General features: G+C 29.6%; 1 protein-coding gene and 1 pseudogene across 3 annotated transcripts; one reads left to right on the forward strand and one right to left on the reverse strand.

Annotated features, from left to right (window-relative positions):
- Nucleotides 1-685: 685 nt before the first annotated feature.
- Nucleotides 686-3740, reverse strand: LOC149893140 (uncharacterized; annotated as a pseudogene).
- A 4162-nt stretch (nt 3741-7902) lies between these two features.
- Nucleotides 7903-10630, forward strand: LOC149893141 (uncharacterized). 3 transcript variants are annotated; one of them, XM_090076817.1, is made up of 8 exons: nt 7903-8465; nt 8572-8688; nt 8857-8892; nt 9446-9508; nt 9640-9809; nt 10082-10146; nt 10254-10360; nt 10473-10630. In XM_090076817.1, the coding sequence occupies exons 4-8, from the start codon at nt 9496-9498 to the stop codon at nt 10583-10585; spliced, it is 468 nt and encodes a 155-aa protein (XP_089932943.1). In that variant the 5' UTR covers nt 7903-8465; nt 8572-8688; nt 8857-8892; nt 9446-9495; the 3' UTR covers nt 10586-10630. The 3 variants fall into 3 exon arrangements, with proteins under 3 accessions (XP_089932943.1, XP_089932940.1, XP_089932941.1); XM_090076814.1 differs by having other exon boundaries at nt 7903-8688; XM_090076815.1 differs by lacking the exons at nt 10082-10146; nt 10254-10360; nt 10473-10630 and having other exon boundaries at nt 7903-8688; nt 9446-9549; nt 9593-9721.
- The last annotated feature ends 239 nt before the right edge of the window (nt 10631-10869 follow it).

Consider the following 10869-nt stretch of genomic DNA (forward strand, 5'->3'; position numbering starts at 1 on the left):
TTTAAAACTGTAAATGTAATATTTACTAATAGAAATACAAAAAGCAATTTAAAGTATCTTTTTTTAGTTTTTCGGTAATCAGCAAAAAAAGAGGTAATTTGTGATAAAATGCGGTAAATCGTGATAAAAAGCGGTAAAAAGTGATAAAAACGGTAAAAAGTGATAAATGCGGTAAAAAGTGATAAATGCGGTAAAATTGCGTATTACGCATTTTTACGCGAAATTACCGCGGTAATTACGCATTTTTACGCATTTTTACGCTTTTTACGCAGATTTACGCATTTTTACGCAAATTTACGCATTTTACGCAAATTTACGCATTTTTACGCATTTTTACCGACGGTGCGGTAACGCCGATGCTTAATTACAACCTAGCCAGCACGGGAACGTACAAAAAAACGTGTAACTAACGTTTTGGACGCGTTCTAAACGCATGCAAGTAAAGACGCTCAACGATATCCTCTTTGGGCGATTAAGTTCCATATGCGTATAAAGTTGATTCTAATATCCAAGCTGACATTTGGTCCCGAAAATACGTCTTTGAACGTTCAAAAGACGTTCAGAATTTCTTTTAAACGTTCAAAAGATGTTTAATATGTTTTGAGCGTTGAATTTTGTAATCACAAATATTCTTGAGCTTTAACGTTCAAAAAACATAACAGTGACGTAAGTGAATACACAATTATAATACAAGAGCTTTTTTCCAAAAAATTTAAACTAACAAAACATATTTTACATTACAAAATCTACAAAACTGACAGTATGAATTTCTTTTTCACTGTTGCCTTTTCTACCCATCTAAAAAAATAGAATAAAAAGTATTTAACGGGCGTGTCATTAAAATCTTCTTGGTCTGATGCCTGATTCATGAAATATGAATCAAGTAATTTACTTCGTTCACCTGCCATAAATATAAATCAATGATTATATTAACTTTGAAGAACGAAAAAATTGTCTTCTTCTTATACGTGTTACAGGATATAAAGCCTTTCAAACATATTTCTTGACTCTAATTATCATCGAATATGCTAATCCAGCAGGTAACTGAAAAAGTTTTAGTACAAAAGGTAAATTGAAATTTTTCACTAACACTTTTTTTCCCATATGCTTAATAATGTTTTTAACAGAATTGTGGCTATGAAAAAAGCCTTTTTCGTGATGATTGTGCTGCCTAATCCAAACAAGACGCATCTTTTGTATTTACCATACAGCATTGACATCATAGATAGAAAATGTAGATTCTTCAAACAGGTTTAATCTTGTCTTCTGAAGGCATCAATATCCACAGAAGCAAAAGTCTAACTTTCAGCATGCTCTGATAAAACCTTGCAATAATAAATAAAATAAAATATATTTGGTATGCCCTATGGTAAAAATAAATCAAAATAACTTAATTCCTGATGCATAACACATTTTACCATTAAAACATTAATATAAGTCGATCCCTTAATGTTTGATTCAACAAATCCTCACATTAATACCTGAAATAAAATAAATATGATATATAAAAATGATAATGAAAAAGTATAGATCCATTCATGGACTAGGTATTAGGGGATGGCAGGTGCCATATGTTCAGGTTACACTGGTTTATTAAAATTACTTAACACTAGCATCTTGTCTAATTAGTAGAAAACTAAAATAATCTGAAGCTATATTAAAAGTTAATTATTAAATAATACAAAACAGACATTTCCATGCGCTAATTTTTTAAGCATCTGCCACTGATTTACAAGAAACATGAAAATAATTTTTACAGCTATTAAACTGCATAACTTTTTAATCTATACTGAACTTCTAATCTTTTATTAGACAATCTACACAACAATCGACATATTATCAGACAATCCAAATTAACAAACATTAAAAATTGCAGAACTACTTTCACAATTATGAACTGTCTTTTCCAAATATGAAATGATGTAAAATACTTTGCTTTAAAGCAACTGTGCAAATGCTGGCGCATCGCAAATTGATTGTACAAAATGGATGCAACATTTTGTCCCATACAAATATCTACTGCAAATGTAATTGCAAACAAACCACAGTCAATTCCTCCAATTTGTTGCTGATATGGTTGGTATAGACACATAACTGTATTTTTAGAAGACGATATAGTTAAAGCAATTTGGTTTTGTACATACAAAGTTGGCATTTGTTTCTTCATTAAGTCATAAATTTTAATAACTCCATCACTGCAACCATGTGTGCTAACCAATAGCCAGTGAAGGGATCCGTCATGCAAAATTTGTAGCATCTCCTGTGACTGTTTGCTGAACATAAGATTTGTTCCTAATAAAGTGTCTTGCATACCTTGAATAGCAGGAAATTGATTTCTTAATATTGCTTGAGCAGCATTAATTTCAATATCTGTTAACATGTTTTGATTCAAAATACTCTCAAACACAGATAAACTAACTGTAATGCTATTTTTTGGCGAATAAGAATGAATATGGTCAATATTTCTAATATCTGACTGATTTTATAATGAGATTGTTTGACTAGATCTAGTCTTTTGGACAACATTTGTTTCTGGGTAACTACTAAATGACAAATCTAAATAAGTTGCTTTTAACAAATCTAAATGAGTTGAATATTAGTTTCTATGTCTTGACATGGATGATAAGGTTTAAGCTGAGAAACGCTTACTTTTGTCTTTAAAATTTCACCCTTAAGGTTTTTTAAAGTGCATTGACCTTTCACATTTAAAGCAGTAAGAATTTATGGTCCCAACCACTCCTTAGATAAAGGCTCACCTTTGCGACCATGCTTTCTTGCATTTAACTTCATCACTTGATCATTAGATATAAATGTAAACGTCTTTACACCTTTTTTTTGAAACTTTTTTCATGTGTTGCTTGCACTGCTTTTCTTGAGCAACTTTTATATTTTCTCTAACTTTTTTCTCTACAGCTTTACAATCATTAACTACTTTTTCTACTGCAAAGTCATATATTTTTTCAGAAAAACTACTAGTTAAACTATCATCAGTCTCATTCTGAACATTTATCACTTCAATACCTGGAGGGTGTCTTAAATACATAAGATAAAATGGAGTCATCTTTGTAGAATTCTGGCATGATATGTTCAGTCCATAAGCAATTGCAGATGTGTAACTAATATAAATCATCAAAAAAGAAAATAATAATAAATGAAATTGTACATTTTAGAGAAAATGAGTTAAAATTATAAAGACTATCAAACCTATCCCAGTCATTCATCTCATTATTAGTATACTTGCTTAAAGCATGCTTAAAAGTTTGAATTATGCGTTCATCTTGACCATTACTTTGAGGATGGTATGCTGATGTCACAGAATGTTTAATACCCATTAAATGAAAAATTTTATGATTAAGCTGTATAACAAAAAAATTAAAAATAATAAAAAAATTTAACTACCACAAAGAAGATGAAAGTTTTAGAAAACCTTTTAGCATTTACCTTATTTACAAATTCTCTTCCTTGATCAGTGATTACTTTTTTTGGTGGACCATACATATGAAAAGTGTTAACCAAAACAGTAGCTAAAGCAACAGCAGATTTTTCAGGCAATACCCGAGCAACAATCCATTTTGTAAATAAATCTGTTATTGTTAAAACATATTTATTGCCGTTTAATGTTTCTGTAAATGGACCAATTAGATCAAGTCCTAAAACTGCCCATCTTTCAGAAACCTGAATTGGGTGTAGTGGTGCAATTGTTTTTATTTTTTCAAATGACTGACATCCCACTGAGAAAAATGAGCTCTTCAAAGAGCTCTTTTAACAGTAATTGCTATAAAAAGAGCTCTTTGAAGAGCTCATTTTTCTCAGTGGGATTGTTTACACGTCTTGATCTATAATATAGACTATCTATTATTTAACTAGAAAAATATAATTTATACAACTTAAAGTGTATATTATTAATGTAGGTTACATGTTTATTTTCTTGATGTTATTAGGAAAATAAACAGGTAACCTACGTAAAAAAACAAGTAATAAACATGTACTTAACCCATGCTTCCACATCAGATGTAATTGACATCCAATAGTATAAAGCTTTAATTTTAATTTGTGTTCTTACTATTCCTTGATGTGCCCCACCAGCATCATTATGGCATTCTTTGAGAACCCTCCTTCTTTCTTCTTGACTATATAAGACAAGTCGTAGAGATTCATCTCTATTATAGTACAAACGTCCATCTGAAAATTTAACCATTTTTTAAATATAATTCAAACATATATTAAAAGTTTTAACTTAAAACTGAATATTTTAAAATGAATGGAAAGTTCTCAAATATTAAGTTATGAGTACTGACTTGCCTATTCCTATAAAATTCTTTGCAGCTAATCATAGCCCTCGTTTTTCACTGTTCAAAACAGTGTTTGCATACTTACCCTCTTACGTATTGCCTAATCTCTTCAAGACGTAACTCTTGAGTTTTAACATTGATCTTAGGCATTGTTTCTGAATAAATAAAATAATATATCATAATGTAATAATAAATAAATGTAAAAATAATATATCAGAATATGCCAATTTATTTATTTATAAACTTTCAATCAATATCGGAATTAAATTTATGGGTGTTGTTGTTAAGCTTATATGGGTGTTCCTAAGTTTTCGGGCGGACCTCTTAAGCCAATCGGCGTGCGACTCGGAAATAAATTTATGGGGGTGTTGCGTTAAAAAAGTTAGTCGTTAAAAAAGTTTACAAATAATAGTTCAGCACATGCGTTACGCATGCGCAGTATGGTCAAAGAAGCGTTCGTTAGGGAATGAAATTAGACGTTAAAAAAGTTGCATTGTTTCATTAGGGTATGTAAAATAATAAAAATTAGTGTACACTTTATATTAAAAATGGCTGTCCATGTTTACTCAGTTGCTGAATTTATAAGCTTTACTACTGATATATGGACCAGTAGTTCAAATGAAAGCTTCATGAGCCTGACAGGTCATTGTTTAGACAATACATTTAATCAGAAAACTTGTACTTAGAATAGCTCTATTTCCTGAGAGGCATACAGCAGCAAATATTGCTGAGTTGATTGAAGATATTATCCTGTATTTAAAATATCACCTTCAAAAATTCATTTAATAGCTGGAGATACTGGTGCAAATACTGTTAAGGCTATTAAAGATAGCCCATATGATAGTACGCCTTGTTTTTACACACACTGTAACTAGTAATTAATGAGTGTAATTTTGAACAAACAGTTGTCAAGAATGTCATTGCAAACTGCTATTCAATTGTTGGGCATTTCAGCCATTCTTCCCAAGCCTGCCCTAAACTTAAAGCTCTTCAAGAAGCAAATAATGTTCCTAAGCACAAACTTATTCAAAATGTTCTAACAAGGTGGAATAGTACCTGTCATATGTTAGAACTAATTTATAAACAAAGGAAACCTCTAACCATGTATGCACTTGAAAATGGTAAGCTTCCTTTATTAAATGCAAACAAATGGATGCTTATTGGACAGTTTTGTGTTTTGCTAAAAGATTTCCACAAAACAAGAGTTCGCTTGAGTGAAAGAAATTCTATTGTCTCAGATATTATACCACAGATACAGTTTTTGAAACATTTCATTAATAAAGCTTTAATTGATGACAACTAATTCAATGGAGAATAGTTTCAAACAATATACTGATAACTATAACATCATCTTGTCAATATTTCTTGATCCCAGATTCAAATTATAAATATTCAAAAATGAAAACACCTTTTCAGCTGCTAAAACAAGTACTGAGAACATAACCATTCAACTTATTAAAACCCATGAAAATATAAAAAACATCAGTTACTGAAAATGATCCGTCTGCAGCTTGTGACATTGAAAATATTGACTCAGAATATGAAAATAATGGTACAGTACTAAATGAATAGAAAGATATAGTAGAAATGGGTTTTGACAATTGCTTCGAAGAACTTGTAGGATTTAATTCTAAATAAATCGGTCAACCACAAACTTTAATTTCAAATGAAACTTTATTAAACAAAATTCAACACTACTCAAATGAAGACTTTATTGACAAAGAAAGCAATCTTTTGTTGTGGTGGAAATCACAGAAAACCAAAATGCGACTATTAGCAAAGCTTGCTTTAAAGTATTTAAGCTGCCCATTGTCTTCTGTGGAGAGTGAAAGACTTTTTAGTATAGGTGGAAATGTATATACTGCAAAGAGATATAGCTTAACAGGAGCTCATGGTGAAATGTTAATATTTCTGAACTATAATATGAGAATTTAAAAATATTTGATTTTGTATATATTACTATAATTAGTATAGTATAATTCTTTTAGAAGTGAGTATCTATGTTCTATTTTTTCATGAAATATAATTTATTTAGGAGTTTAAAAGCTTTGATACTATGAGGAGGTCAAATGAAAAAAAAAATGTCATGAAAATTGTATAACTTTGTAGAATTAGAAAATTACAGGGAAAAAAAATTTGGAAAAAATAATTGCAACTCTCTTTGAGAGCTTTTGCTCAAAAATAAAAAAAGAATGCCTCCCAATGCCTTAATCAAAATTTCAAAGCATATTCTGTTGTGGATTTGAGGGTTGCGCAAATTAAAGAGTATCGTTAGCCAGGGTAACTTAGGTCAGTTTTGGCAGTTTTTCTTAAACATCTCTGAATCTTATTAATTTTTTACAGTTTTCTCTTGCGGTAATAACATTATAGGTCTTGGCTATAGGCCTCTATATTTATTTTTTTAATTTTTTATTACAAATATTTATTTTTAAACGCCGAAAAGTGACCAATGTTACCCCAGGTTTTTATCATGTTTGATCAATAATACCCCTGCTATGGGGTAACATTGGTCACTTTTTGGAGTTTTAAAAAATCATCAGTCCTTAAACACTTAGAGAAACATGAAAAGAACATTTAAATGGACAAAATATTTTGCAACTAGCTCCCTGTTATTGTGCAAAAGTCATTAAAAATCATTTTCTAGTAGGTCATTATCGTAATCTGAGGATGATGACACTTGTTCAACTCTTGCCCTTTTCTTGTTATTCTTGGTGTTATTGTTATTCTTTGATGTGGTAGGAGATGTGTTATTCACCAGATCTTGCGGTGTTATCGCTTTGCCAGGTGTGATCTTTTTCCCTCTGGTGCGATTTGTTTTCCCATCCTGTCCACAATGTTTCACTAATAGACCTATATCTTCATTGAATACTTCCTTAACAGTACTACCGGTACCTCTTCCAATGTCTTTGTTAACCTGTGGCAAACGCTTCATGACCATTTCTTTATCGAAGGGAAATATTCCACATTTTTTGGTATTGATTCTTTGATGCGCGTTTCTATCTTTAGCGGACGGAAAACAGCAACGTCCAGCGGTTGAAGCAAATGGGAAGCGTATATTCCGAACTGTCGACTAGCCTTTCTCACGCTTATTCTCCCAGTTAAACATTCTTTTATAGCATTGGACAACGTTTCTTGACTGTATGAAGTTGCATACGCTCTTGAACCACGCTTTCGCTTATATTTCCTCGGCATTTTCACCGGCTAAGAATTCAAATGGTTCAATAAATGTATCAGAAGTGTCAAAAAATGCCAAAATAAACTCAATGTAGTCTACGAAGTAACTGTGCTATATTCACAAAAACTGTTGATATACCAAAATTGTTGATATAATAGTCGATATATATTGTTGGTATCTCTAAGAAAATTAAAACATGTTATCTTTGTTAAGTTTTAGGAATTTAAAAAAAAATCAACAATTGACCCCGGTCAACAAAGTCACCCCGGCGACTAAAGTTACTCCGGTTGACGGTACCATTTTGAATACTTTTTTAACGGGCAAACTTTTTTAACTCCGTAAGGCGTTAAAAAAGTTTTAATAATTTTGCGCATGCGCAGATTTCACATTTAATAAACTTTTTTAACGACTGACTTTTTTAACGCAACAGGGGAAATAAATACAACAGCGGCCAAATTTCAAAACTGGCTTCAAAAAAGTCACGTTATGCCGTCTCCTGTGTAACCTCCTTGGTAGTGCTGTTCTATCCAGGGCCGGATTTACAGTTTTAGGGGCCCTAGGCCAAAAAAAAGCCTGTGGCCCCATATATAGAAACAATATGTTAGTTTAAAAAAATATAATCTTAGTTTAACGTAATAAAAAGTCTTATTTCATTTTTTTAAAAATATTGTTTAAAATCTACATAATCTTTTTTCTGTATTTTTCATTAACGAAATCTTCAATCAATCAATCTATATTAATTGACTTCATTTTGTCTGCGTTGCTTGATAATAATGCAAAATTGTTTAACGTTTTTTGTGACATAGTTGATCGCAAATCATTTTTTGTTGATTTTAATTTTGAAAATGACCTTTCTCCAGAGCAGTTGGATATCATGAAACATATGAAAATCCTAAGAATGCATTCTTAGGATTTAATTATATATTTAATCATATCTTTATTATTAAATGCAAGTTTTCATTCTACATATAAAAGAAGCAGTTTTTTCAACAAATACTGTAAGTTTGTTTATAAAAAGCTTAATTCAAGATTTACCAATAGTTGACAAAAGTAAGATTATGAAATATTTGTATATATTTATTTTATTATTTATGCTTCCATTAGAATCTCACATTGTAGATTTTCATACCAATCATACAGAGTCTAGAGGATCAGTAAAAACAAAATGTCATACAAGTTCCTTTGAGTTTACGAGAGGAACGACCTCAATTAAAAAATCTAGTATGAATGTTTGATAATATATAATAATGAATGTAAAGATAGTTGTTGGATGTGCTAAGATTTCAAATTGCTTGATATTTTTACTTCAAAAGGCTATTTATAATTTAAATTAAATGTATTTTTAAATTAGTTCAAAATAGCAATCCATCTAAATTATTATTTCTTTAGAAAATGAAGCAAAAGATTTGCCAATTGCTAAGGAAGGTGATTTTAGTTTCCTCTTTTACAAAATATATTAAAGAGTTATGTTTGTTTTTATTTAATTTTTTCTGGTATTCTTAAATTCATCACAAGTGTTGTGTCTATATTTAAGGTAAATTTAAAATGAAAATTTTTTTTACATCATGCATTTGATTTTTATACAATGAAATAAACATTGGTGTAGCTACACCATCTGGATTGGGCTTGCAGTAAAAGTTGTCATGCTGTAATGGAATTTTAATAAATCACTTTACTGACGACTTAATCAAGATACCCAACAGTACTATTATTAAATATGATATTTAACAATAGTTGCAATACTCATTAATATCTTGATTAAAGTTGTCAGTAAAGTGATTTATTAAGATCCCATCACAGCATGACAAATTTTATTTGTGGCCCAATCCAGATGGTATTTCTAATTATCTTTATGAAAATATTATATCTAATAAATTTTGTTTGTTAAAGCATAGTTATACATTTTTATAGCTTACATTGAAAACCACCACTAAATAAAATTTGAACAATATTTTAAAACGTTATAAATTATTTATAGAAATTATTAACATTGTGGCTTCAAAAGACAACAACAAAGATGAACTTTCTATGTCTGAAGAAAGTGAGTTAAATGTTTTTATTAGTTATTGTGCCATTCTAGTTGTGATTATAATCTATATTCAAAAGAATAATCAGCTATATATAGCTGATTATTCTTTTGAATATAGCTGAATATTCTCGCATATCATTTAGAATATCAAAAGCAATACCTAAAACTGTTAATAGAAATTAGATATGGGATTAACCGTTTATTAAACACACCAAGTGTCAATGGAGCTGTCAATATAGTTAAAGTTAATGACATTTCAGACCTATATGCTGCAAACGATGAATTGAAAGATGCAGCAATAAGGAGTAATGCTGTAAGTTAATATATTTGTTTGAAACCTAGGCATGGAGTGCAAAAAGCAAACTTGATTAAAGTTAAGTAATCTAGTTAATATCTAGTTAGGTTTATCCTTTTTGTTATTTAGTAATCTAGCTGTGTCAAAACAGGAGCATTCAAGTTATATGTGACACTTTATTTTTTAGGTCCTCCACACATTATGTTGAAGTTTTTAATACTAGTTTTTGGTTAATTCTCTCTAACTTTATATACATTTTATATTGTAACATTTGTTATATCTGTTTATAGATAGAAATGTTAAAATGTGTAGGAGGAAATGATTGTGGCGAAATGGTACGCAATATTTTAGACAGGTATGTTATAATTTTGTGTTAAAAATAAATAACCCAATGTATATATTTTAAAATTTCTGTTTCATAAATCTATATAATGAAAAGAAATTTAAAAAAATGTATTTAAGGTTATTTAGCATTTACGTTATGTCGAAAATGAACATGAAAGGGTCATCTAGACAGGGGGAAGCAAAGATAGCATTTAAGAATTTGGAATTCTTCAGTTTGATTCAAGGCAAGAAAGTTAATTTTTTTTATTGCACAACGGAGATTAATATTTAATTTAATATGGTATACTATTTTTCTTTCCATGTTAATAGTTCAAAATCAAATTATTTATGTTTTAGAGGTAGTCACCAGGCAATTCAGTAACGTTACAACAAAAGGACTTACAGCAGCTATAGGAAATAAGCTAAAGAATGCCCCTGGACAACTAAAACGCGATCAAGCATCAAATTGAAAATGTTGTATTGTGAAATATAATAAATTAAATATTGATATGATATATTAAGTTGTTTTTAATAAATCAAAACTTCTGTGCTGTAAAAATAGCATATATAATTTAGTTTACAAAAGTATTGCATTAAAAACTGTTAATTTGAATTTGAAATTATAATTTTAAATTCACAGATATTAATGTTTTAGATAAATAATTATTTATCTAGTTTAAATTTTTAGAAGGAATATAATCTTAGAAGATTATATTCTTTCTAAAAAGTAAAATAATTTAAAAAAAACGACGCG

This window comes from Hydra viridissima, unplaced genomic scaffold (assembly GCF_058129835.1).
Source record: "Hydra viridissima isolate aposymbiotic clone 2 unplaced genomic scaffold, HvirCarnegie_v1 scaffold_1, whole genome shotgun sequence".
Taxonomy (NCBI): Eukaryota; Metazoa; Cnidaria; class Hydrozoa; order Anthoathecata; family Hydridae; genus Hydra; species Hydra viridissima.